The sequence below is a fragment of the Corylus avellana genome, chromosome ca4, assembly GCF_901000735.1.
Source record: "Corylus avellana chromosome ca4, CavTom2PMs-1.0".
Lineage (NCBI taxonomy): Eukaryota > Viridiplantae > Streptophyta > Magnoliopsida > Fagales > Betulaceae > Corylus > Corylus avellana.
Window position 1 is genome coordinate 21358479 of NC_081544.1, and position 26868 is coordinate 21385346.

Here is a 26868-nt window from a genome sequence, read left to right on the forward strand (position 1 = left end):
TTGCATAGCAAGGTTTACTATAGAGTCAGAGTTAGTTGCCTTGGAGAAGGCAGAAACTGGAGATAAATGGCCGATAAGCCTATTGATAAATTAATTTGCTTTTATATGCTAATTCAGTTTCACCTGTGTTTCCATTGTGATTGACAGGCTGCCATAGCTCGAGTATAGATCAAAGCTTTATAGTGAGAAAGTGCACAATATTGTGAGGCAGCTTATTGAGACCGGTATATGTCCATGGACTTTGTGAGGTCATAAAAGAATTATGCAGATTCTTTGACCAAGCCACTAGCAAGAAGGCTAGTGAGAGAAGCATCGAGGGGGATAGGACTGATACCCAAATCATGACACTGTGATTGATACCCAACCTCTGTGATTGGAGATCCCATGAATGAGGTTTAATGGGAAACGAAGTCACAAGTGAAATGAGGTATGGTACTGTCAATTTATGTTTATTAACTATCTTGTTGAAAAGATTAGTTATGAGTCCATCCCTATGGTGTAAGACAGTACAAGATGCAGAGTGATTAAGGATGAGCTTAAAGCTCTTAATGGATCCATAGTCCCTACCTGTTGGGATGGGGTGTTCCCTGCACACACTCTTGATGGATACCACCTATATGAGTGTGGAGGTGCTATCTCCTATGAGACTTGGGTAGGTCTCTAGAGCGCTCATGAAAGCCATTTTATGGTGTAATAACAAAAGATGCAGAGTGAGTAAGGATGAGTTTAAAACTCTTAATGGGTCCATAGTCCCTACTTGTTGGGATGGGATGTTCTCTGCACACATTCTTGATGGACGCCACCTATGTGAGTGTGGAGGTGGTGCCGCTTCCTATGAGACTTTGGCAAGTCTCTAGAGCACTCATGAAGCCCAGAGGCGCATGGCCTGTATAAGGCGCCAACCCGCTATAGAACAACCCAATTTTCTTTATTTGATTTGATTTGACTTTTGGTTTATTTGATTTGATTTAATTTTTTGTTTTTGGAGAAAGTTATGTGGATGATAAGTTTGTTTAACTTGTGGATTTGGTTAAAAGAGTTTAACTCTACCAAGATTCATTAAGTTCCTACTTATTTATCCTAGGTGCGGTTAAAACCTTCGGGTACTACATCGATGCATACTTTCAATCTCCTATGTTTTAATGTTTGTAACATGTGGGGGATTGTTGTAATATATGTGTTACAAACAATTACTTTCTTTTAAAATCCTTTTATTATTTATTTAATATCCATGATTTTCTAGAAATTATTATTGTGACCGTTTGGTCATTAAAGACCATTTAGTTTCTCTATACGTTTTTTACCATGAGTGGCCATTGATTTTCTTTACCGTTTATGCCCTTAGTCATTAACATATATTTATGGCCTCTTGATAACAAATCTTTCACTTTTGATTGTTAGAGTTTAATAACCTTTATGGACTTTGACCATTTGCTCATTAATAAGTGTTTTACGGTTTTCAGTTTTTGGTCATTATTTTGTTATGACATTTTGGAGAACCACCAGCCCACACGTTTTCTATATATATATATATATATATATATCACCAAAAAGGAGAATGAGGATGTGATTACTTCTTTGGCTCAAAAGGCCTTGATATTTTTACCACATCCTGTTTTCGTGTAGTTGGGTTATTTTTCATTCCCCACTTGCAACTAATTTTGGTATTGTATTACATCATCTACTTTGAAGAAATTGGGTTGTTCTATTACTTTTCGTTATTGGAAGTGCGTCCTTAACGAAGGTAGACGCTATAGTCTAATCCTGGGAGGTTGTGTGTCAAAGGATCCGATCGCACCGAGTTATACACTCCGGGAGGCACGAATCAACCTTTAAGGACAACGCTCTTGCGTGATTCTATAGCATTGTGAGATCTTTCCATACTCTACTTTCATCTCTTGTATTTTATTTATTTTATTGTTAATTTTCATATTGTAATTATTTTATATCAATGAGAATTTGTGCACCATCCAAAATTATTTCCAACATTAATCACTCGTTAGGGTAAGAAAAAAAAGTAGTCTCTTATGTTATTAAAAAGGTTAATAGAATCTGTTAATATGCCACATCATCACAAATCAAGCCAGATATATAAGGATAAGGTGGTCAAACCACTCTATGGTCATTGGGAGTAGTTTGGTCACCCCTCAATTTTTTTTTTTCTTTTTGCCATTTGGGGGTGACCAATCCCACCCTAGATATGCTTATTAGAGGGGGTAGCCAAACTACCACGAAGACCATGTGAGCGGTCAACTCATTAATAGATTTTGTTAACTTTTCTAATGGCATTGGCTAATTTGTTTTTGTTTTACTTATTTAGGGGAGGAATTAATGATTTTTTTAAACTTAATGAGCTATTTGTCAAAATTCCAAACCACATGATAAAGGCCCATGTTTTAACAACTTAAAACAAGTAGCCCAATACAGTAGAAGCTGCCAATCATTAATTTACATCAGTTTGGAAAGGGATCTAAAAGAAAAATAAAAGCTAGCCTCAAATAGGCTAATGACCTTTTGTCATCTCATGATTGCCACAAGTTTTTTTTTTTTTGACATGTCCGCACAAAGAGGGAGGAGGGAGATTCGAACTAGTGACCTCCACTTCATTAAGTGTGGTCCTAGCCAATTGAACTACCTCTTGGGGACGATTGCCACAAGTTACTATTTAATTAAAATTGATTCCACTAAATAATTGTATTCACACTCTAGTTTATATTTTTTATTAGGGTTAAACATTCATCACCCCTGGTGGTTTAAAGACTTTATTATTATTATTATTTTTTCCCTCGGTTTCATTTCATATCAAAGATGGTACCTCGTTTGTATCCAAAAACCGAAATGGTCTCTCCGTCCAACATTCTATCCGAAATTTAACAGAAATTCGCGTGGTCAATGGAAGGGATGACACATGGCCACATGTGCACTAATTTTTTTTAAAAAATATATATTAAAAAGCTTAAATACTAAAAATATTAATTAATTAAAAACATTAAAAAAAAAATAAAAAAGGAGTGGCTCAAGCCACCCCATGGCCAAATCTCCATCTAAAGAAAACAATCAAAGAGATGACTCAATGCCTTGATTGGTTAGCACCACATCTTAGGCATGGATTGTTTGCAGATGGGCATGGGGAGGAGAGACAAGTAAATGTTTCAATTTATATGACCAATGGGTATGTTGTTTGATTGATCTTGCTCTATGCTCCTTAACCCAAAAGAAAGGGAAAAATGCAGTTTACCCCTTGAAGTTTCAAAGGTTTTTCAATTTTAACCAAAAAGTTCAAAAATTGGCAATTTACCCACCTAGAGTTTCAAAAATTGGCAATTTACCCACCTGAAGTTTAAAAAATTGACAATTTAAACATTCCGTTACTAATTTCCGTTAAATTGGACGAAAATTTTTTTTTTAAAAAAAAGCTTGAGGGTAATGATGTAATTTCATAGATTTCATTCCATTTAGATGGAAAAATTAAACGGATGGTTTAAATTACCAATTTTTAAAACTTCAGGGGGGTAGATTGCCAATTTTTAAACTTTTGGGTTAAAATTAAAAAACTCCTTAAATTTCAGGAGGGGTAAACTGTATTTTTCCCCAAAAAAAATAAAAAGAAATGATGGTAATCATATTGAGAAGAGGTAGCGTCGTACAAGACCAAGAGGGAGTCCATGGTTGGAGTTGAACATGAATGTAGTGAGTGGCAGAGTGACAAGGCGTGGTTGAGCGAGTGCACAGGATGACATATTAGGGTTGTTGTAGAGGTTGTAGGGTTTAGACTCAAATTTCTTTAGGGTTTAGCCATTTGGGGTGGTTCGGAGACCCCTCGCTGGCCGTGGTGGGCAAAGCTACCCTTTTTATTTTTAAAGTTTTAATTGATTAATATTTGTAGTTTTTAAGCTTTTTAATTTTTAATGAGCCTATGGTCATGTGTCATCCCTCCCATTGGGGCACTTGGATTTTTGTTAAATTTTGGACAGAATGTGAGTTTATACTCACTAAGTCATTGGACTTACCCTTTTATTAGTTTCATTTTGTTCCCATACGTATATTTGGGTTGTCATAAATAGTTTAATAGAAGATGAATACTGCGGAGCATTCGGTTATTGTGGAGAACTTGATCTGGTAACTAATACTTTTGAGTTATGTTGTACATTTAAGAATTTTGATGCACACTTGCATATTAAGGTATAACATGAATTCCTTGTAATAATGATATATATAGTGTTATTTCAGCTACTGTGATGATCATTGGTAGATGCTCGGGTTGTAATGATTAATATTTATATAATCTTAATGTTTCTGCTCCTTAGTATCCTCTTTTCGAAAAGTAAAGATTCCTTAATATTGTTCCTCGTGGAAGAGACGAACTGTGAAGTTAATTACCAATTAATTAATTTTTGGAGCGTTATATCAACGTCTTCAATGAGTATTTCAATCTGATGGAAACCACATCTCATCAAGCGAAAATTACTAGTTCGAATAAATTTTCTATATTTTTGCGGACATACAAAAAAAAAAAAAAAAGGAGAGAAAAGTGAGGGGAATTTAGCAAAAACCAAACGGGTAGCTGTGCCTGTGTTATCGGTTCCGGTCCATCCACGTCGTTACCCGAACCCGAGTTTGACTGCAAAGTCTACATAAGCGTAAACCTTAAACCCTAGGAGCAGAGAGAACAAAGGAAATGGGGAGCGGGAAAGGGGAGAAGCCCTCAAAAAACCCTAAAAAGAAGAGGAAGCCGCTTGCCCCAAACAGAGCCGAGACGAAACCTAAGTCCAAGAGCAAGCGCGAGAAGAACAGAGCCAACCTAATAGAAAGCAAAAGCGACAATGGGAAGAACGAAGAGGTGCAAGCGGCGCCAGCGGCGGAGCAGCAGCTTAGTTTCTTCGTCCATCAGTTTCAGTCCGCCAATAAGGTCCAGCTTTCTTCTCTCGAGTTGGATTCAATGAAAGGTAACTTTCGATTGACCCTCTGTTTGGTTTCCGAGACCCGATTAGAAAATTAAATCGGCGTTTGGTGAGTGATTGGTGCTCTGTGGTTTTCTGAATCAATCAGATACGTGCATTGTGGAGCTGTCTCAAGATATGGGCCAAGATGTTGAAAGCTTGGGGAACCATATGAAGGCAGCGTTTGGCCCATCGTGGAAAGAATCGCTTTGTGAAAAGCAGCTCTTAGAGGGAAAAGTTGATCCTGGGAGTCCCGCACTTCTTATTATTAGTTCATCTGCCTTGAGATCAATACAACTTCTAAAGTATGACTGCTTTGCATTTCGCTTGCAATGAATGTTCTTTTTTTTTTTCTTTTTTTCTAATTTGTCGGACCAATTGCTTAGTTTGTGTTGCTAGTGTGTCTGTAATGTGCCACACAGTTTCTTTTCTTCTTCTTTTTCGTTTTGTTTTTTGTTTTCTGTTTTTCGTGTTTTTTTTTTTTGTGTGTGTGTGTGTGTTTTGTAATTAAAATAATATTTCTGAGAAGTTAGTCAATAATTGTGCTTCTGTAGAGGCTTTCGGTCGTTGACGAGAGATTGCCATGCCTTAAAGCTATTCTCGAAGCATATGAAAGTTGAGGAACAGGTAGGTTCTCTATCACTTCGATTTACTTTACTCGGCTCTATTTTTACTCTTATATTGCCAATGCAACTTTTTATAGTATATTAAGGTGGGATAAATGATGTGGTGAGGTTTGAAGTTATTCAATAGATGGATGAGGGCAAGAGTAGTAGAGTTAAATGTTAAGTAGGGGGACAATGAGAGAAAACCGGCTGAGAGATTTAGCAATATGATGCTCTGAAATGATTTCGTTGTATTGTCCATGCTCAAAGTGGCTACAAGTATAATGGGAAGCCTGGTAAGATTTAGATTGAAGTGACAAGAAGTACTTGACTTACATATGGTTTTACTCTGTGAATCTCATCAAGTTCCCTTCCCCTTGGAGCCAATTACTTATAACAAAAAAGGTTCAACTCTGTGAATCTCATCAAGTTCTTGATAGTGTTGTATGACCATAAAGATCAAGGCTTGGGCCCCATCAATTGAGCGTCTTGTTTGCTTGATCAAATGTAGTGATAGTCAGTTTAATTCATGATCATCAGTCATTTAGCTTTGAAAAAAAACACAAAAAGAACTACGAAGGCAGTATAAAACCCTTTTTGAATGTCTAGAATGAGCCATGCCCAAGCTAGATTGATAAACTTTTTAAACCAAATGGGAGCGAGTAATGCAAGTCTTGAACTGTGTTCTTTAATTTAACTTGAAGTACTATCAGTGCGTCTATAGTATAGAGTAGAAATTATGGCATTAGTTTTAGTCTTCCACAAAATGTAGATGACATATTGTAGTCATCTATTGAATTTATTTTATAAGACGCCAATCAGTTTTCTAACTTTTCTCATACAAGATTCTTCTTACATTGAACTTGTAATATAGTAAAACATTAATCCCTTTGCATCACCTACATTCTCTTTTTGGATTTTGATGCTTGCACCTTTTTTATGTGTTATATCCTCAGTTCTTCCCTCAGTGTCGGATGACAAGTGGATGCATCTGCTTTCAACACTAATTTGCAGTTGTCGATGTCATGAGCTTCTTACATTGTCGCTTATTGTGAAATTTGGGAAATGATGATAAAAACAGATTGGCAAAGGCACCAGCGATGCTGAGATTATCCATTTGCACGTCAGTCTGATCCCTAGTCTCATTGGTTATGACTTCCTTTTTACATATTGGTGTCTATTTTATATTTTCATTTTCATTTTTTACTTCAGTGGTCTTTATTAGGCATCCAACTATCTGTGGTGAGATGAATGGATTCAGGGTTTATATTGGAGTTTGGGGAATGATGCCAAAATTCGAAAAGAGTGACTGAAGCATTAGCTTTGCTGAATATTATTTTGCACGTCAGTCTGATCCCAATTTCTCTGTGGTTGGTCCAAATCATTTTAGTGTCTATTTCATGTTTTCTTTTTCATTTTTCACTTCAATGATCTTTATTAGGCATCCAACTATCTTTGGTGAGATGAATGGAGTTTTAGGGTTTATATTAGAGTTTGGGAAATGATGCCAAAATTCGAAAAAAGTAACTGAAGCATTAGCTATGCTGAATATTATTTTGCACGTCAGTCTGATCCCAATTTCTCTGTGGTTGGTCCAAATCATTTTAGTGTCTATTTCATGTTTTCTTTTTCATTTTTCACTTCAATGATCTTTATTAGGCATCCAACTATCTTTGGTGAGATGAATGGATTCAGGGTTTACATTGGAGTTTGGGAAATGACGCCAAAATTCGAAAAGAGTGACTGAAGCATTAGCTCTGCTGAATATTATTTTGCACGTCAGTCTGATCCCAAATTTTCTGTGGTTGGTTCAAATCATTTTAGTGTCTATTTTATATTTTATTTTTTTACTTCAGTGATCTTTATTAGGCATCCAACTATCTGTGGTGAGATGAATGGAGTTTTAGGGTTTATATTAGAGTTTGGGAAATGATGCCAAAATTCGAAAAAAGTAACTGAAGCATTAGCTATGCTGAATATTATTTTGCACGTCAGTCTGATCCCAATTTCTCTGTGGTTGGTCCAAATCATTTTGGTGTCTATTTGATATTTTCTTTTTCATTTTTAAGTGATCTTTATTAGGCATACAACTATCTGTGGTGAGATGAATGGATTCAGGGTTTATATTGGAGTTTGGGAAATGATGCCAAAATTCGAAGAGTGACTGAAGCATTAGCTCTGCTGAATATTATTATTTTGCACGTCAGTCTGATCCCAAATTTTCTGTGTTTGTTCAAATCATTTTGGTGTGTATTTTATAAATATGTTTTTTCATTTTTTACTTCAGTGATCTTTATTAGGCATCCAACTATCGGTGGTGAGATGAATGGAATTTTAGGGTTTATATTAGAGTTTGGGAAATGATGCCAAAATTCGAAAAGAGTGACTGAAGCATTAGCTCTGCTGAATATTATTTTGCACGTCAGTCTGATCCCAATTTCTCTGTGGTTGGTCCAAATCATTTTAGTGTCTATTTTATATTTTCTTTTTCATTTTTTACTTTAGTGATCTTTATTAGGCATCCAACTATCTGTGGTGAGATGAATGGATTCAGTGTTTATATTGGAGTTTGGGAAATGATGCCAAAATTCGAAAAGAGTGACTGAAGCATTAGCTCTGCTGAATATTATTTTGCACGTCAGTCTGATCCCAAATTCTGTGGTTGGTTCAAATCATTTTAGTGTGTATTTTATATTTTATTTTTCATATTTTACTTCAGTGATCTTTATTAGGCATCCAACTATCTGTGGTGAGATGAATGTAATTTTAGGGTTTATATTAGAGTTTGGGAAAAGATGCCAAAATTCGAAAAAAAAAAAGAAAAAAAAAAAGAAGTGACTGAAGCATTAGCTCTGCTGAATATTATTTTGCACGTCAGTCTGATCCCAATTTCTGTGGTTGGTCCAAATCCTTTTAGTGTCTATTTTATATTTTCTTTTTTCATTTTTTACGTCAGTGATCTTTATTAGGCATCCAACTATCTGTGGTGAGATGAATGGATTCAGGGTTTATATTGGAGTTTGGGAAATGATCCGAAATTCGAAAAGAGTGACTGAAGCATTAGCTCTGTTGAATATTATTTTGCACGTCAGTCTGATCCCAAATTCTCTGTGAATTGGTTTAAATCATATTATCTGACCCTCTTGTTAAAAATGACCAGAGCCTCTCTCTTCTATTTGTTGGTTTGTTTGTGTTAAATGGGTGGTTGATTTAAAGTTACATAGGCCTTAAGTTACATTTTAATAAGTTCTTTCTATTAATTAAAAATAACAAAATTTATGAAACTACAATGTTTATAAAATTAAAAAATAAAAAAAATAAAAATAAAAGTTCAATGCAATATCAAGCAAATGTTTGGTTATATATTTGGCTTCCAACTTTTCTCTTGTTATTTCTGATCTTTTCTATTCTTTTAATGTTGAAGCCTGATCTTCTTGATTTGGCAAGCAGTATCCATCTAAAATATCCTCCGATCTTTGAGCATCTTGACGCTGACTCTTCCCTACTTTTATAATCTTCTTTCCTTTCCATCTCCTGGTTTTTTCCTTTCTTTGTTTGTCTGTCAACGTGAGAACAAAACTTCTGTTCTTCAGTGAATCCTTTGTTATTACTTATATTTAGTAACTATGAGAATGTTAGATGAATATTCTATCATACTGGTTATTTTGTCAATCACCATCCAATATGTTTTTAGACTGTAGACAATCTTATAAATTTAGAATCAAATTCTTATCTCAAGATTGTGTTCTTATGGTTCTTGAGGCGAAATGATTTCTCCTCTTCCCATAAGCAACAGGTGTAGGGTGAGACCAAGAGTTCAAGCGCGTGACTTGTATTTGGCTTAAAAAGAAAAAAAGATTGTAGTATTCTTATCATATCAAGAGTAGTAATCATTGCTTTTGCTATGTTAGGCATAACCATAAATTAGGCGAAGGTTATCTTTATCATGGGAGCTCATTGTCATGAGCTTTCATGAATTCTCTTCAGTTTTGGGTCATTTTGTATGCCAATCAGTGCAATGCTCTTACCGACCTGATAGACAATAGTATGAGGAATCCAAAGCCATAAAATTATTAAAAGTTCAACAGGATTTAATGACAAGCTGGTCTAAAGTTGGAAAAACTCTCATTTGTCTTCCTTTACTAACAGAATTTTATCAACTTTGATGTAGCGTGTGATCTGATTGGGATGAGTTTTCAGCTGATTTTTGCCAACTGCAATTGTCTAATGATGCTCTATGTTATAATGTGATGTGCTCTTCTTTTTTTGGTGCTCAAAGCTCTTCATTTTTAGATAGAGCAAGAGATGGTCCGTAACAGCACCTTGGTATTCTCATATTTTTTGCTTGGTTTGCAATGCCTAGGTTTCTTAATGGTTATCTGATTCTTACTCTTGTAAGCTTCTAGTTGTGCGATTTTATTCAATTTTACCACTGTTTTCACTTTTCCCTTCTGCCTATTATCTGCCGGTTTCTCCTTATATATGTGTTTATTGGTTTTCTTTGTAATTGATGCAGGTATCGATGTTGAAGAATCGCGTTAATATTGCAAGTGGTACACCAAGCAGGTTAGTCCTCATAGTATGCTATTGAATCATACTAAGTTAGTCAAGACTTTGTTTTCTCAGTGAATCTCAGGCAGATTGTTGTCTACCGCTTTCAAATTGTAGCTGTGCCAAATGACCATTTTTTTTAATCACTGTCTTTGAGATTGTTTCCAATCTAGTTGAATAATTTTGTTATGGATACTTTTCATATCAATTCCAGGATAAAGAAGCTAATTGACATTGAGGCTTTGGGACTCTCGCGATTGGCAGTGATTCTGCTTGACATTCACCCAGATGTTAAGGGCTATTCCTTGTTGACGCTTCCACAAATCAGGTTTGATTTTGATTCATTTGTTAATCCATTTCCATCTTCCTTGATATTATGCATTTATTGCATTACTGTTTGTTATTGTTTGCAATATTTTTCAGTTCTTTTTTCTTTTTTCAATGTTTTCCAGTGTTTCATATTGGATACCTCCCTCAAGTTCCCCCTTAAACTTGTGAGGTTTGTTTGATACAATAGACCTCCCAGGAATTTGCGTTTTAAACATATTTTGTTTTAGAATGCACTAGATCTCACCTTAGTACAATAATAGATGTCTTGCTCAAATTTTTTTTTTTCCTGGCATATTCCAGGCCTGTGTGACAGTAATTAATTTAGAGATATGCATGGTGCTGAACCTCTGATATCAAACTCTTGTTTGTTGTTCAATATTATGAGAGGACAATCTTTCGAAAGTCATGCCCTAAGCATCACTCTTATGCATTTTGTTGGGCAGGGATGAATTCTGGGACTTGTACAAGAACTTTTTTCACCAGCGCCTACTGCAAGGTGGTATGCGACTTTGTCTCTATGGTCCATTACCAAGTGGCTCCGAGTTTAGTGGAAGAAAAAGAAAACGAGGAGCTACTGAGGATTAAAAAATAACACTAATTAGGTACAAATTTTGATCCAAATATGTTACGCCCCAATCTTTTTAGTTTTGTTTGAGCCAAAAAAACATCTTACAATTTGTGTTGCTAGTTTCTTTTTTTTTCTTTCTTTTTTGTGAGCTTATCTAAAAAAAAAGAGTTGGTGAAATGAAATATTCACTCGTTCCTTCTCTCTCTCTCTCTCTCTCTGCTTTTTTATTTTGTATCATTATTGCCAATCCCCATCAGTATTGATACATATCATTTAGTGTTGGGCATCAACTCTATTGGAGTCGGAAATGGGGTTTGGGGTTTTCAGCTTCTGTCTTTGCCTAAATCAGAAAACCTCCAACCCCTCCTCCGACAGGCTTAATTGTCGAGTAGCCTCTGCCTCCGATTAGTCGGCTTGAAAAGTTGGAATTGGGCTTGCTCTTGTTGAGCTTTTTGTGGTGGTGGTATTGTGGAGGTGTGGTGAAGTTTTCTGTTTTCACTTGCCACATCTCCACAACGAATAGTCGAGATAAATATTGGGTTAAAACAATGGATATGGAAGGTAAAGTGCTAGCCAATGCATTGGGTGGCACTATACCTTTCCTAATGTTTAGTCAACTTTTTGAACTTTTTGAGAATTATCCATATATTTAGGGAAGAGAATAAGCTTTATGGAAGCTGAGTACTCTTAATGTGAAAACAAGGAGAAAGTGATTTAGGATTTATAGGGAAGAAGTAACATTTATAGCCTTATAGGATTCAAAATAACACTGTTTTCCTTTAAAAAAAATATCATTAAGTACAAAACGACGATGTTGTTTTAGTAGTTATATTTATAAGACTTTCGTCAAAAGCCAAATTTAAAATACAATTTGCCCTTGCGTGCTTTAGAAAGTTGACCCACATAGGTTGGAGTCGTGTCGGCAATCAGATTATCAATAAAGTCACACTCCGAAATTATATGTTAGTGCACACCTTGCTTCTAAAAAGGGGTAAAATACAAAATTGGTCCTCGTGTTTTTGGTGTATCAAATCATAACTTAGGTTTTCAAAAGTAATAAAATTAGTCATTATGCTTTTGTGAAAGTATAAAATCAATCATTTTGTCTACTTTTGTTAACAAACTTTTTTTATTTTTTGGACAATTCCTAGTTAGTGAAGTGACAATGTAGGGGCAACATCGTTGAGTTAGACATGGAAGAAAACCTTCAATTTGATGATGGGCCAAGTGCCGTTTTGATTTTGGTGATATGGTGGGGCTAACGTGGAGCAAGGGGATTAATTAAATAATTAAATAAATTATTTTATATTAGCTTATGAGGATAACTTCTATAAGTACTAGCTCCTTTGTGCCCACCAATAAGAATCTGACACATAGGATTATTGCACCAAATGAAATGAGCTCCAAAACACTAGATTATATAGGTTTTTTTTTTCATTTTTTTCATTTTTTTTTTTTTTTTTTTTTAAGATTGTGCACGATTTGGGGTGGTGGCGCGGCCATCCCCAGCTAGGGTGGCCAACGAGCTACCCCAGATGGGCGAAGGTGGCCGTGCGGCCACCCCAGCTCCCCTGCACAATCTTAAAATAAATAAATAAATAAATAAAAGAAAAAAGAAAAAACCTATATAATCTAGTGTTTTGGTACTTATTTGATTTGGTGCAATAATCCTATGTGGCAAATTCTTATTGGTGGACAGCTAATTTATACCAGTTCCTTATAGAAGTTATCCTCTATAAGGTTATATGGGTCAACCCAAACCTACCCAATTAAATAAATGGGCCAGGCCCTTCAATACTATCAGTTGACATGAATTATTTGAATAGGTGGATGACCAATCCCGCATAACCCATTTAATAGACTAATAGTTTGGGTTGACTCAATCTGGCTTGCATAACCCGTTTAATTAACGAACTCCTCAATTATTAAGCATGAAAATGCCATTTTATACAAAAGAAATTGACCCACTAATTTCCAATTATTGAATATGAAAACGAATTATACTACTAAGGTTTTATCTTTACAATAATGTATGAGGCCGATGATATATATATATATATATGTGTGTGTGTGTGTGTGTGTCTTAAATGGTAGGATTTTAATTTTTTAATGGTAAAATTTTAAAAATGTTTTAATTTATACGAGTTACCCGTTTGTTAAGTGATTTAACCAGAAATTGACCCGTGTATTAATTGTGTTTGATCGGGTCGACCCGGTTTGACCCGAATTATATTTTACTAAACTCTAACTCCCTAATTTTGTGTTAGTTTCATATCAAATTTGCGGACAATGTAAAAAAATTGCAAGCCCCAACCAATCCACTACTAGTTTTAAGGCTTTCAAACTTAAAGTAAATAACTATTTTACTCTTTGCCCCAAACCCAAAAAATAAAATTAAAAAAATGAATATGTGAAATAATGATCAATGTTAAATATTACATTTTTATTCCACAACTATCTTATAATGCTGACATAACAATCTTAATTAACCATTAGATTTTTTAAGATGAATAATGTTAGGACATTTTTTGGTCCAACAGTCTCCGGTTGGTGAGATCTGCTCGTTCTTCGTGTTCTTCACAGCATCTTGATGTTCAATTCTATTGGTCTTCACGCTCCTTTAGCAGTGTTTGGCAAGGGACCGGAACGGCACTGTAGCTACAGTGCACCGTCAAAGAAGGAAGGTCTGCAAGGCAGTCCTGCACTTATCAAAAGCAGCGTTGTCTTTCCCATTTTTTGTTCCTACGTGAGCATTAACCCACATGAGCACTAACCCAACCACCAATATTAACCCATACGTTTTTTCAACAAAAAAAAAAAAAAAAAACCCCAATACGCAGAGCAATTTCAAACTAGTTAACCCCCAACCCCTCAACATAGACCCAGCCTTCATCCTCCGTTCGTCTTCCTTGCGCAGACCCACTGAACCTAGCCTCCATCCTCTGTTCTTCTTCCTTGAACAAGTTAACCCACTCCCAACCCCAAAACGCAGATCCAAGGCACCTTCTTCTTCGAACATGTTAACCCACCCCCAACTCCCAAATACAGCCTAGCCAACCCACCGTCTTCTTCTTCTTTGAACCCACCTTTTCTGTTTTGGCACTCTGTTTTTAGACAAGGTTAGTGGCATAAATTGGTGTTTATATGTAGGCTTTGTGGATTTGTGTATAAATTAATATTTATCTGTAGGCTTAGTAGCCCATTATTTATTGGTGTTTTTTATTTTATTTATTTTTTTGTTAATTGCAATCCGTGTTTGGTTGCTGAGAAGTACTGATCAACAATTTGTTTCTTTTTCTTGCCATGTAAATAGATTGCTAAACAATGGTTTGATTGATTGGTTTCTCATTTCTGGATATAAAGTGAAAAGATTCACATTAACAAATTAAACTTGCTTGATGATATTAGTTGTGTAACCTACGTATGAATTATATACAGTTAGAGCTAGAGGTAATTCAATAGTCCGAAATCGTTAGTTTGACAGAAATCGTTAATTAGTCCGCATCTCTTACATTTACATGTTCTGAATGATAAATCATTTTTGTTGAAATATTTATCTATTTATGTAGTTATATTTGCAATATATATATATATATATATATATATATATAAACAAATTGAGTAGTTTAGCCAAACTGAACAATCTTTTTTTTTTTTTTACCCATCTAAACCAAAATTCTAACTTTGCCACCGAATAAAACTGCCCTATTTTGTGTAATATGAGTCGCGAGAGCTCGAGACACCCAATCAAGTCATCTACCCAAACTAGAACTGCTACAAAGGTCAGTGGCCTAAATTTACTATTTTACATACTGTTTTTACGTGAGCCTATTAATTGCATTTATATCAAGTTGTATGTAGATAATTTATTTACCTACACTCTGCACTATTTGCTAGGTGTCAGACAACTCATCGTCTTCTTCCATACATAATCACAACGAAATCAGACAATGCTTTTGTGGCTTGATCTCATATATGAAAACGTCCAGGTCGGAAAAAAAAAAAAAAAAAAAAAAATCCCCTGGTAGAAGATACTTTGGATATCCAAAATATGCCAAGGGAGAACCATACTACAATTCGAGTGGCATGACGACCCTTCGTGTCAAATCTGTTGCAAGCTTCTGTCTAAGCTTACCACAAAAAACACAATATTGACTGTTGAACTTCGTAACAAAGACGTAACCATTAGACAGTAACAGTTAGGTTTGGTAACGTCTTGTGGTTTATGCTTCATACTTTGTTTGGCCCTAATAATTTTGTAAATCATCTGAATTTAGTTGTAAAAATATCTTAAAATGTGTAGAGCTATATGTATTCTAGTGGTGGGATTACCGTTATTGTAATTAAGTACAGTAACGATTATGCAGTTGGTCATTTTTGTTTAGTACTTGTTATTATTATGCTTCATCGTTAAGGTCAGCCTAATACATCCAAATATGTATTGCAGTTAGATATGCGTCGTGCGACAAACTATAATCCACAAAACAACTTAACACAAGTAGGTAATTTCCAAAATATCAAATGATTATATTAAAAATTGAAAATAAACAACAAACGAACCAACATTAACCGTTGCAAATTAAACTTACTTTCAATACAAGCAATAAGCGTGGTATCAAACGTCGTGTACGTGTCCACTACTTTTCAAAAGTAATAAATAAAAGTGTCACTTTCACACATACTACAGGCTATCCAAAATACGGATTAACAAAATGCACATAAGGTACTTTACAAAACACCAACTAAATCTAATAAGTTATGTATAGCCAAAATAACCGTCATAAATGAAAATACGTCTTTATACAAACTACAAAAATGGGATCTAACGTCTTGTCCATGCCTACTACTCTTCAAAAGTGTCATATTCTCACATATGACGGGCCAGTACATCTCAAAATTTTCCCATATATTCCGTGTTGCTGTTTGATTGATTTGGCTGTAACCCACGTGATATATATGGGACTACTGCTCCTGGCTACAGCACGATAACATCAACCCACGGGTTCAATTCCTTAAGAGCTTCTTTAAATAATTTGTCTTCTACTTTGGAATGTTTTTGAATAAAGTTGTATATTGTATATCAAACGATTACAAACAATCGCTGATACCGGAGTCGGTATGGAGGGATTTTTCTCAGGACAAGAAAATGGTTTTTCAACACTCCAAATATGCGTTCCACAACCGACCTCAAAGACACGTGTCTCCGACTAAATCCCTCCATTCTATTAATTGGTAAGCCCTCGTCTTGCCATTCTTGAAGATGGTAGCGTTCTCTTCTAAATGGTGTTAGGAATCCTCGGTATAAACCGTAACCCAAGTTCACGAAGTAGTAGGCATCTACAAATGAAGTATAATATATAATTAATTCCCAGTTAATTTATTTAAATTGTAGACCATAATAACAATTTTTTTTTTTTCCTTTTTTTGGTAAGCTAATATTGTACAATACTTTCTACTGGAGTCAGGAATTTTAACCTCGAATCATTAACGCACATTGTGAAAATACGTGTGTCATGTGTGCTTACTTCCCATCCAGCATAAACATAAGTAAAGCAAAGATCTAGATCCATAACGCACATGACATTTTGAGTTGTAGTGCACTTCCTACCTCGGATGTGCAGATGTTTCTTACATGATACACGCGCATCTATTTGTCATCAATTGTTCCAATATAATCCTGCAAGTATAAGTGGTGCAAACGGTAAGAACATAGTTGAAACACACAACAAATAATTTTGTCTTTAAACGGTAAAGGCAATTGGCGTAAACAACGTAATATGATATATTTATCTATCTATAGATAAATAAATATATAGTCGCCCAAAATTCCAAAAATGTAAAATACAGTGGTTTGATAGCTTGCCGTAAACCATGGGTACTACATATCGTTATCTATAGATAGAACAAGAAAGTAAACAACACCAATGCACATTAACGAACAAAAAACTAAAAAATACTAATTAACATTAACGAATAACAAACTAAAAATACCAATTCACATTAACGAACAAGAAAGTTTAAAAATACCAATTCACATTGAGGAATAACAAAGTAAAAAATACAACATTACAATTACAATTACAATTACTATTAAAACAAAATAACAAAAAACAAAACACTGATTACAATTTCAATTACAAATACCAAACCAATTTCTACTTCTTCTTTTTTTTTTTTGTAATTTCTACAGACACAAATGGTAACAATCCAGCAGAACAAAGCATAAACACAATATATTTTTTACTTCTACCTGGCCCCTTTTCAAACACAATACATTCTTAATGTGAGAGAATGATAAACAAAGAAAGAGAGCAACTTACCTTGAGAGACTGGTTAATTGCTGTTGTGCAAAGAGTAAGTTTGAAAGGAAATTTGAGACCTTTTTCCTTGGCTTGATAGAGGACGTGAGGAAGAGGAAGGGCTTTGGCTTTGCTAAAATAATCAAAAAGGGGGTGACAGAGAAAGGCACGTGTATTGCAAGCAATGAACAAGTGGCTTTAGAAGAACTTGATTTGCTGGGCATGGGGAACAAGTGTCCAATGAGTAAAGGTTGAGGGACACATTTAATAGATTCTTTCTTGGAGGCTAAGGAGGCTTTAAATAATTAATAAAAAAACTTTAAAACCTTTTGGGGAAAAACCTACATTGAGTTGGGAAGAAAAATAATAAATAAATTTCTCCTAGATTCTAGAAGACTTTAATTGGTTAAAGAAAATCTCCCACAAAGTTCTACTTTAATGGGTCTTCTTATATATATATTAGTGGAAGTGGCACGTGCTTGGTTCTCTGTGTTATGTATCACTATAATTGTGAACATTATAATTGATATGCATATATTATATTATAAAATATATTTTATTTCTAAATTATTGAACAAATATTTATTAAATTTTCTAAACAAATAAAGTAAAATTATAAATTAAGTAAATATGATATTAAAAAAGAGTTAATTTACATAGTAGACACATGTTGTTACTTCAAATCAAAGGGTATTTTTTTTTTTTTTGAGAAATAAATCAAAGGGTATTGAAATATATATATAGCACATTCATGTTCATGGTTTTTATCTCAACCAACCTATAGGTACATAAAATTGTAATTTAATCAAATGTTTCCTTATTATAATGCATCATAAACCTTGAAAAGTTATAAAGTTATAAAGTTTACAATAAATCATGTTGCCATAAATAGCAAAAATTTAAAAGCATGCATGTATGAATTATCACCATAATAGTATATCTACTTTTATATTTTCCTTTCAACAATCCTAATAAATTGTACATAAATATTACCAAAAGCATGCAACCATCAAAGCATGCAACTAACTTAATCCAACCAAACTATTAGCTACTACAATTAGTTTGTCATGAGTTTCAAAATACATCATGAGTTTCATTTTTTTAAAATACATTTGTTTGTCTTTATCTTGCACACTACTTGATACTAAAATTTGTTTCAAAATACATCACTTTGCAATTTAGTTGGTGAAAGTAGTAGATGATGCTATCAATTCTTGAGTTGTGGAAATTGATTCATTTTCGTTTAATGGCTCTTGAACAGTAGTAATGTCGAATCTTTGGCGTGATCCTCCACGTCCATCAATCAATGTAGCGCTTAGCCGAATAGTGAATTCTTGCTCCGAAAAAAGCCTTGCAAGGCTTTGTAAATTAGTAATGCCCTCCTATTTACAACAGAATAAAAATAAGATAAGTTTGATGAATCATAAAAATAAGAAGAAAAAAAAATGAAACAAAGATAAGATTGTTTAACTTTTTTTGTTTAGCTTATATTTAGTTTACATTCATGGTATATTGAAGGAGATACTACAAAAGTGTAAAGTATACTGATTCTAGAGGTTTGGAAAGCAATGCTGCAATTGTCTTAACAAATGTATTTACAATGCAATTTCATTTCCATGGAGAGTTGAGATTTCCCTTATTATTCTTTTAATATAATTGTGCTATGTTTTCATGACTCTTACTCTCTTTCAAATTTTAGCATTTTAACTGATACAAGGATACTCTTGGTGTGAAAAATAGAACTGATATTAGTTTAGAATGTTTGACTTGCACAACAAAGTAAAGTTCCAAAGGTTTCATGAGAAGTGGAAGGTATTTGTCGTAAAAATAGTAAAGAAAAAAAAAGAAAAAAAAAAAAGAAAAAAAAAAGGAAGAAGAAGCCTTTATGTTTAAATGCCATATTTCACATTTGACCTATTGGATAATTTGATTTCAATAATGATTGATAATTTCATGACGGCAAACAAAAAGATAGACTTCAATTACAACATTTGAATCCAATGTCACCTAAGATATTTTTTTACAAGGTATGTATTTTTTTTCATAAATAAAATAAAATAAAATAAAACCAAACAAAGAGTCCATTAAAAAGGACAACCCAATATTCAAATAAAAAGATTTTACCTATCTCATACACTAAATAATATGTTCAAATGTAGAGCACAATATTCAATAAAACCCATAATATAATTTGCACACCAAATTATATATTCAAACATAATTCTTCTCTCTTCTACACCAGCAAGTTAGGAACCAAATAGAACTCAAAACACAATCCAAAATAAGCACACAATCCCAGATCTAGAGACAAGAACAAATATTTTGAAAAAAATTCACTTTACACACTTGAAGTTTTAAGAGTTTTTCAATTTGAACCTCAAAGTTTAAAAATTGGCAATATACCCCCCTAATGTTTCAAAAAATTTCAATTCAAACCTTCTGTTACTAATTTCCATCAAATTGGAAAGAAATCTATGAATTACGTAATTACCCTCAGGCTGTTTTTTTTTTTTAATTTCTGTCCAATTTAATGGAAATTAGTAACAGTAGGTTTAAATTGAAAATTTTTGAAACATTAGGGGGTACATTGCCAATTTTTAAACTTTGGGGTTCAAATTGAAAAACACATAAAACTTTAAGGGGGCAAAGTGGATTTTCCTCAAATATTTTCAAGCAAACAAAACACAAGATATAACTGTCATCTTCTCTTTCTTCTACTTTCTTATGAACCAAAAACACCAACAACAAAAAGAACAGTAGATTTTGATTTCATTGAAATGAATATTCACATAAACACAATGTATTTACTTAATTGAAATGAAATGTTCAGCAGTGACAATAAGAAAAGATAGAGCCTAGATTGAGTCTTATTATGCTATTATATTAATTTTCGTAGAAATATAATAAGACATTGATAACGTATATTCATATTATTGAGAAACAAAAATATTTTGAGCTATGATAATTTTTTTTTTTCATACCTCAGTGCTTTATAACATAAATTTTGTTGTTGAGCATTCGAAGAACTTTTCAGCATCTTCCCCAAATAAAGATGCGACTAACAAACCACTTGCATCATGTAATTCCACGTCTACTCGACATCTAAAATCAAATCATGAAACATAGAAGAAAAAAATTTAGAGATATAATGTTAAAAGTATAAAATTTGTTTATTTAATATTTCTAAGTTAAAAAAAAAAAAAAAAAAAAAAAAGCCGTGTATAATTAAATTGTCCATACTGTGGTTGTGCATCATCATCTATTTCTTTGCAATTTAGACAAGTAAATGTTTCATCAACTTCTACACCAATATTTTTACTACATTTGTTGCAAGCCATGTACCAGAAAGGTTGTTGCAGGTTGTAAGCAATGATTTTTGCTTTAACCTAGAAGCTGGAGTGCTGCATTCATTTTTTGTTAGAGTTTATAATTTTAATGTAATTGTCTTTTGCAAAAATATAAATATAGAAAGTTGATTATATATGAGTTTGTAAGAATGGATGTCTAACATATTGTGCATTATGGTATGACTAATTGACATAGCAAAAATGTGTTACCATTTTAGCTAACTCTGGTATTGCAGCAAAGTCATTATCGACAAAATGGTCCCACATTGTTAAGCATATATGTTTGAGGTTGTAGATAGAATTATGGTAGTTAGTATCTATGAAAGATTACTTTATTAGTCTTTTATATTGTAGAGAATAAATGTAAATCAGAATTTGTGTTTTATATATATATATATATATAAATTAAGAAATTCATTTAAGAAAAGCTACTTGAAAATGGAATTTAATATGGAAAGTCTAATATAGAAAAAGAAATTAATTGGCAGGTTTTACTCTTGGTCGACGAGAGTAAGCTCTTGGATGGTGGATGCACCATTCTTCGTTTGAAGTTCTCAAGGTGGTTGGGCATCTATTGCAACAGCTATTACATCTGAAACATTAAATGTTACAATTTTATTAGTAAATAAAATACTATGGAGAAGAGACTAAAGATTTAAATTTATAATTCTTACCAATTTGTGACAGAGAATCGATATATTTGTGAAATTCTGTAAAAGGGACGAAGCTAAGTCCAAGTGTAGGCAACTGTATCTCATCTTCTAACGCAGACTCAATTACAGTTTTGGAATTGATTGTCCACTGGATTTCATTGTTAACAATTCGATGCTCTGATTTAATTGGCTTGACAAGAGCGTTGGTGATGTAATATGTGTTGGATATGTTTAAAGTATTCTTATACAGTTGAATATCACGTCCAAAAATTGTCCCCTGAATGCGATTGCCCTATATGTATATGGATAAAAGTATTTCATTTAGTGAATCGTATAATGGTTAAACCTTTATTTGGTTAAATATAGATATAAGTATTTTAGTCAAAGCAATATCTAATTTTTATGTGTTTATATTGGAACATTTTAATGACCATTAAGCAGCAGTTTCACCCAAAAGATAAATATATAGTAAGGCTATTAATTACATGGTGCAAGTTTAATAGAATGATGTTAGGTTATATTGTCATCTATACAAGCACTACGCTAGGGAACACTAAAAAAATATGATATTGCAAGACTACAATATGCAATGAAGCAATTGTTTAGAAGTTTAGAACATTTAGTAAGAAATTCTTGGAGAATAATTTATTCATTCATCAAAAAAAAAAAAGTTTTAATGGTGATAAATGCATTTTATTTTTTTAGAACATTTAGCTTTATTTTGATACATGTAGAACATTCTTAGGTGACTAACTTCTGAAGGGTATTTTCCAAATGAGGAATGTGATTATAAAGAGGTCAATGTAGAAAGTGTAGTAGGATTTTGAATGCAACAAAATTTAAAGATCCTAGGTACAAGTAAATTGCTTACTTTTAATATTCATGTGCAAGTACATTGCTTAAAAACCATCTTGTGTGCTGTGTGTTGTTGTTAAATCTCCCAATAGTTGGGATTAAATAGAAAATAAACAAAGGTTGAGATTTAACCAAGAACATTTCCAACCAAACACAGCCAACAGTTGTGATGACATAAAAAAAAAAAAAAAAAAAAAACTCCAATGGTTGAGATTTTAACCAAGAAAATTTTAACTACAACAAATAACATGCATCTAATTTTTAACCTAAACAAGTTTCACGCCGTCTCTCTTGCAAAACCTATTTCCTTGTGCTGCCTTTTGGTAAAGAAATTTCTTGTTTTTTCTTTTGTTTTTTGTTTTTTGTTTTTTGTTTTTTGTTTTTTTTTTTTTTTTTGTTTTCTTTTGTTCGGTTGTGATGGGTGTTATTGTATTACCGTACCATCGGTAAGAGTTTTGGTTTGCAAACAATTTTCTAACATCAGTATTTAGTGAGATAATGTTACATGCTTACCTGAGGTATGGCAGAAAACAACGATGACCAGTGGCGCGATAGCGAGGAGCAGCCCACGAAAAGAGAACCCAACTTGTCTGGTTTCTCTTAAGACTGAATGCACAATATTTTTGGCAACAAAATCTAGCCAGTTGGGTGATGGGGTAGGTATCCTGTATCTCCAAAAAATTGATGGATTTCTGGGAAGATTTTTTTTCTACTCTTGTACTCTTTCTCTGTAGCAACAGAAGAGGTTGACAAGAAATAAAAAAAATAATAATAATAAATAAATAAAAATTTGCTCCACCTTTTCTCCATTTCTTCTTTGAATCCAAATTGGTTTAGGTAGATTTTTTTTTTTTTTTTTTTTTTTTACTCCTTTATCCTGCATTCCTTCTCTGAATACAAAATCGGTTTAGGTAGATTTTGTTTTTGACTTCTATACACTTCTCTATAGCAACTGGAAAAAAAAAAAAAAAGCAAAAAAAAAAGCTTTTCTTTCTTGCCCATTCCTTCTAAATCGCCCATTAATTCCTTCTGAATCGCCCATTCCTTCTAAAGCTTCTTTCATAAAAGACGAAAAAATATCTCTAAAAAAGTTTTGCTCTTTACATACTCAAAGGGCAAAATGGTAATTTAAATATAAAAGACAAAAATATCCAAACAACTTTTTAAATTCATTAGATTCAGGAAGGACAAATTAGTAGTTTCGCAATCTAAAGAAATGTCAAAAGACAAAAAATAACCTTATCTAACTAAATCATGATGAACAAAGAATAAGGGTAAAATAATAAATTTAAAGTGCAAAAGAAAAATCACTGTTTGGCTTGTATTCCCACTTTTATCTTTAAGTAAAGATATACAATCACGTAGGTTGTAGCTATATATATATATAATTATTTATTAATTAATAATTACTTAATAGACAAATAATATTAATAGCACTTATAAATGCATTTAAGATATACAAATATGCTTTATAATCCTATTTTAAATTTACAAAATTTATAGGATGTCACACATATACTCCCGATCATTAATGTGTATCCCGAAAATGGCGCTATCTATTTTAGTAACGGAAGAGTTCGTTACCCTTTCTTGATCGCTCCAGATTAGGGATGTGCATATTGGCCGCTTGCCGCCCACTGGCTGCATATCATCCGTCACCGCACTGATGCCGAGCTGCCACCGACAACCGACGGCCGGTAGACGACAAGAAATCTCCCTACCGACATCATGTCAGTCGGTAGGTGAAATGAATTTTTTGAAATCAGGTTTCGAACCGAATCACACCGCTAGTATTGTTATTAATTTTTTTAAAATATATATATCAAACAAACGGACTCTAGATTCTACATCTTCTATTTTTTTTTAAAAAAAAAAAAACCCTAACTTAGCTGGAAAGGCTAAAACCCACTTCCTTTTGCTATTGTTGTTGCTGTTTAGAAAATGCAGTAAGAAAGTCCAGATTCTCTCTTAGTCTCTCGCAGTTGCTGACGTTCTCTCAAGCTCCAAAACTCATGTTCTCTTAGTCTCTCTTGCCCAAGTGAGTTTAAAATAGTAACCAATTTTATTTTTTGGTTGGAGTGCATTAACCTGCTACACTCTTTTTCTGAAAGTAAATGTCTTATCTTTCTTTTTTTCTTATAAAAACAAGCCAGAGCTATCATAGCATGTGTGTGTCAGTTTGTGTATTAGTGATACCATGTGTGTACAAAAAGCTCTTTGTTTTTAAATTATTTAGTTTGTATACAAGTTTTCTAGTTAATATGGAACCAAAGAGCTTCCTTTTTTTTTTTTTTTTTTTTTTTTTTTAAGTATTGGTTTATACACAACTTAGTTTGCTTTTCCTACTTCATAATGCGAATTACAAGGCTATCTTCTAAGACATATCTTTACCATATCTTCTCCTTGTGTACAAGGAAAAAACTTTCTCCGCAGAAAGACTAGCTTTCTTGTCTTATGCATAACACCTGTCTCTTTCCGTCTTTCTACAAGATAAAGCTCTCTCTCTTTCATCTAGGTTTGCTATTTTCAAGCAAGAACTAGCCAATTTTTTCCTTTCTATTATGCGATCTGCTAGCCCATTGCCACCACCAATCATAACCTCTCCACCCCACAAAGCAGCGACTTGGAAGCTTATTTTGTCGTCAATTGGAGAACATTCTAACCGGAGCTCTCTCTCTCTCTCTCTCTCTCTCTCTCTAACCGGTTACCGACCGTTACCGTCACTGAATAATCTGTGACGGTAACGGTTGAGATAGACAAAGTCGAGATGAAGTCGGTGAAATTACCGACTTCATCGACGACATCGGGACGGTAGGCAGAAAACCTCCTACCGTCATCGATTCCACCAATACCCACCCCTACCCGAGATTGCTATGCTCGAATATTTGACCCATATTTTATAGGTATAACAGTTACCCCCCAAATTCCCTTATCCGAGGAACTTGGATATGGGGAATTTTAGCATGTCTTGGGGATCCCACAACTTGTTCCACCCGAGACTCTCGTTTCAAATTCCTGAGGGTTAAATCTGACCCTCTCTTCTAAGACTTGGTTGAAAAACTAAGTAATAATCTTCTTTGACCCGAGGGCAAAAACTGAGACCCTCTCTTCAATTCCCGAGGGTTAAATCCGACCCTCTCTTCCAAGACTTGGTTGAAAAAAACCAAGTAATAACCTTCTTCGACCTGAGGGTTAATCCGAGACACTCTCTTCAAGACTTGGTGAATCCGGGGTGAAAACCGATCCCCCATAGACAAGTTGAATCCGGGGTGAAAATCGACCCCCCATTGATAAGTCCCGAGGGTGGAAATCCGACCACCCTTTTCAAAATTCGAGGGTGAAAATCTGAGAATGAAAACCCGACCGCCCTTTTCAAAATTCAAGGGTGAAAATCTGATAATGAAAACCCGACCACCCTTTTCAAAATTCGAGGGTGAAAATCCGATGATGAAAACCTGACCACCCTTTCGAACCTGAGGGTGAAAATCCGAGGATGAAAACCCAACCACTCTTTTGAATCCGAGGGTATTCTTTGTTTTTTTATCGGGTTGTCTCCCATTAATTGCTTTTATCTTAAGGCTGTCTCCTTGTTTCCGATGACTTGTTTTTTACCAGGTTGTCTCCCGTTAATTGTTTTTATCTAGGGTTTTCTCCCTGTCTTGTTTTTATCTAGGATTTTCTCCCTGCCTTGTTCCTTGTTTTTATCCAAGGTTGTCTCCCTGTCTCTCGGGTAGCTCCATGCTGTTTTGTTAGAGCAATTTTGTTCCTCAAAGTCTTTACTCTCGGGATTTTGTGACTGTCTTGTCCGGAATTGAGGAGTTTTATGATCAATAATGACTTTGCCTAGTGTGAGGCGGATCACTTTTTATGCAAAAAGAGAGTTAGTAAAGCACATATGTTTTTCACAAAGGTGTCTTTTCCTTCGAAAAGTCGAAGGTTTGATATATGTGTTCTTTTACCTCCTTGTTGAGAGGAATCACGTTACTTTCTTTCTTGAAATATAGAAATTGTAAGATTTTCTCCTCACGCATCCCAACAATGGCATGGCGTATAGATCCGTAGATTCATGGGATCAAAATATAAATTAACGAGATAAACATGAAAACTTATCTCATTGTCAAGATGTAGGCTAACACTGATTTAGTTCTGTTGAGCGCAATTGAGATGCATGAACATACATCTGTGCATATCTATTACAAACAAGCATGTATTGCTGTGGGGTAAACATTTTCTCCTCACGCATCCGGTCATTAATGTGTTTTTAATTGTTACGAACGAGATATGCGTTTCCGGTTATTAATGCGCTTTTGACCGTTACAAACGGGACGTATACTCCCGATCATTAATGTGTATCCCAAAAATGGCACTATCTATTTTAGTAATGGAGGAGTTCGTTAATCGTTACCCTTTCTTGACCGCTTGAGATGGCTATGCTCGGATATTTGAATAATATTTTATAGGTATAACAAATAATATATACCACTTTTATCTTATAACTATCCTTCAATGCTGATGTCATAGCCTCAACAAACCCTCTGTGTGTGTGTTTTTTTTAAAGAATGTCTAATCAAAGAATTGGTTAAGACAACAATATCAATACCGTGAAATAATTGTAAAATAAAAATCTAGTTTATATTTTATAGCATTACTATTTTTTTAAATAGGAACTAATCCTAATATTGGTTAGAACTAACATAATTTCTGTGTCAGCATTGTTTAA

The 26868-nt window shown here is 33.9% G+C and overlaps 1 protein-coding gene, 9 non-coding genes and 1 pseudogene across 10 annotated transcripts; all 11 read left to right on the top strand.

Moving 5' to 3' along the window:
* The first annotated feature begins 4646 nt into the window (after positions 1-4646).
* Positions 4647-11195, top strand: LOC132179178 (uncharacterized). Its single transcript, XM_059591838.1, has 6 exons — positions 4647-4946; positions 5050-5245; positions 5495-5567; positions 10062-10111; positions 10311-10424; positions 10870-11195. The coding sequence occupies exons 1-6, from the start codon at positions 4679-4681 to the stop codon at positions 11009-11011; spliced, it is 843 nt and encodes a 280-aa protein (XP_059447821.1). The 5' UTR covers positions 4647-4678; the 3' UTR covers positions 11012-11195.
* Positions 6603-6685, top strand: LOC132180184 (small nucleolar RNA Z122). The gene has a single exon (XR_009440073.1). It is a non-coding gene; the product is annotated as a small nucleolar RNA Z122 (small nucleolar RNA).
* Positions 6821-6906, top strand: LOC132180183 (small nucleolar RNA Z122). Its single transcript, XR_009440072.1, has one exon. It is a non-coding gene; the product is annotated as a small nucleolar RNA Z122 (small nucleolar RNA).
* LOC132180175 (small nucleolar RNA Z122) lies at positions 7039-7124 on the top strand. Its single transcript, XR_009440065.1, has one exon. It is a non-coding gene; the product is annotated as a small nucleolar RNA Z122 (small nucleolar RNA).
* Positions 7255-7340, top strand: LOC132180179 (small nucleolar RNA Z122). Its single transcript, XR_009440069.1, has one exon. It is a non-coding gene; the product is annotated as a small nucleolar RNA Z122 (small nucleolar RNA).
* LOC132180176 (small nucleolar RNA Z122) lies at positions 7467-7552 on the top strand. The gene has a single exon (XR_009440066.1). It is a non-coding gene; the product is annotated as a small nucleolar RNA Z122 (small nucleolar RNA).
* Positions 7678-7764, top strand: LOC132180178 (small nucleolar RNA Z122). Its single transcript, XR_009440068.1, has one exon. It is a non-coding gene; the product is annotated as a small nucleolar RNA Z122 (small nucleolar RNA).
* On the top strand, positions 7898-7983 carry LOC132180181 (small nucleolar RNA Z122). The gene has a single exon (XR_009440070.1). It is a non-coding gene; the product is annotated as a small nucleolar RNA Z122 (small nucleolar RNA).
* LOC132180177 (small nucleolar RNA Z122) lies at positions 8114-8199 on the top strand. Its single transcript, XR_009440067.1, has one exon. It is a non-coding gene; the product is annotated as a small nucleolar RNA Z122 (small nucleolar RNA).
* LOC132180185 (small nucleolar RNA Z122) lies at positions 8330-8435 on the top strand (annotated as a pseudogene).
* Positions 8565-8649, top strand: LOC132180182 (small nucleolar RNA Z122). The gene has a single exon (XR_009440071.1). It is a non-coding gene; the product is annotated as a small nucleolar RNA Z122 (small nucleolar RNA).
* Positions 11196-26868: the final 15673 nt, after the last annotated feature.

Excerpts from the sequence above, each read along its gene's own strand:
- LOC132179178 (XM_059591838.1), top strand. The coding sequence starts at position 4,679 with ATGGGGAGCGGGAAAGGGGAGAAGCCCTCAAAAAACCCTAAAAAGAAG. Across the intron at positions 4,947-5,049 it reads CGAGTTGGATTCAATGAAAG|ATACGTGCATTGTGGAGCTG; the intron begins GTAACTTTCGAT and ends TGAATCAATCAG. Across the intron at positions 10,425-10,869 it reads TTGACGCTTCCACAAATCAG|GGATGAATTCTGGGACTTGT; the intron begins GTTTGATTTTGA and ends TTTGTTGGGCAG.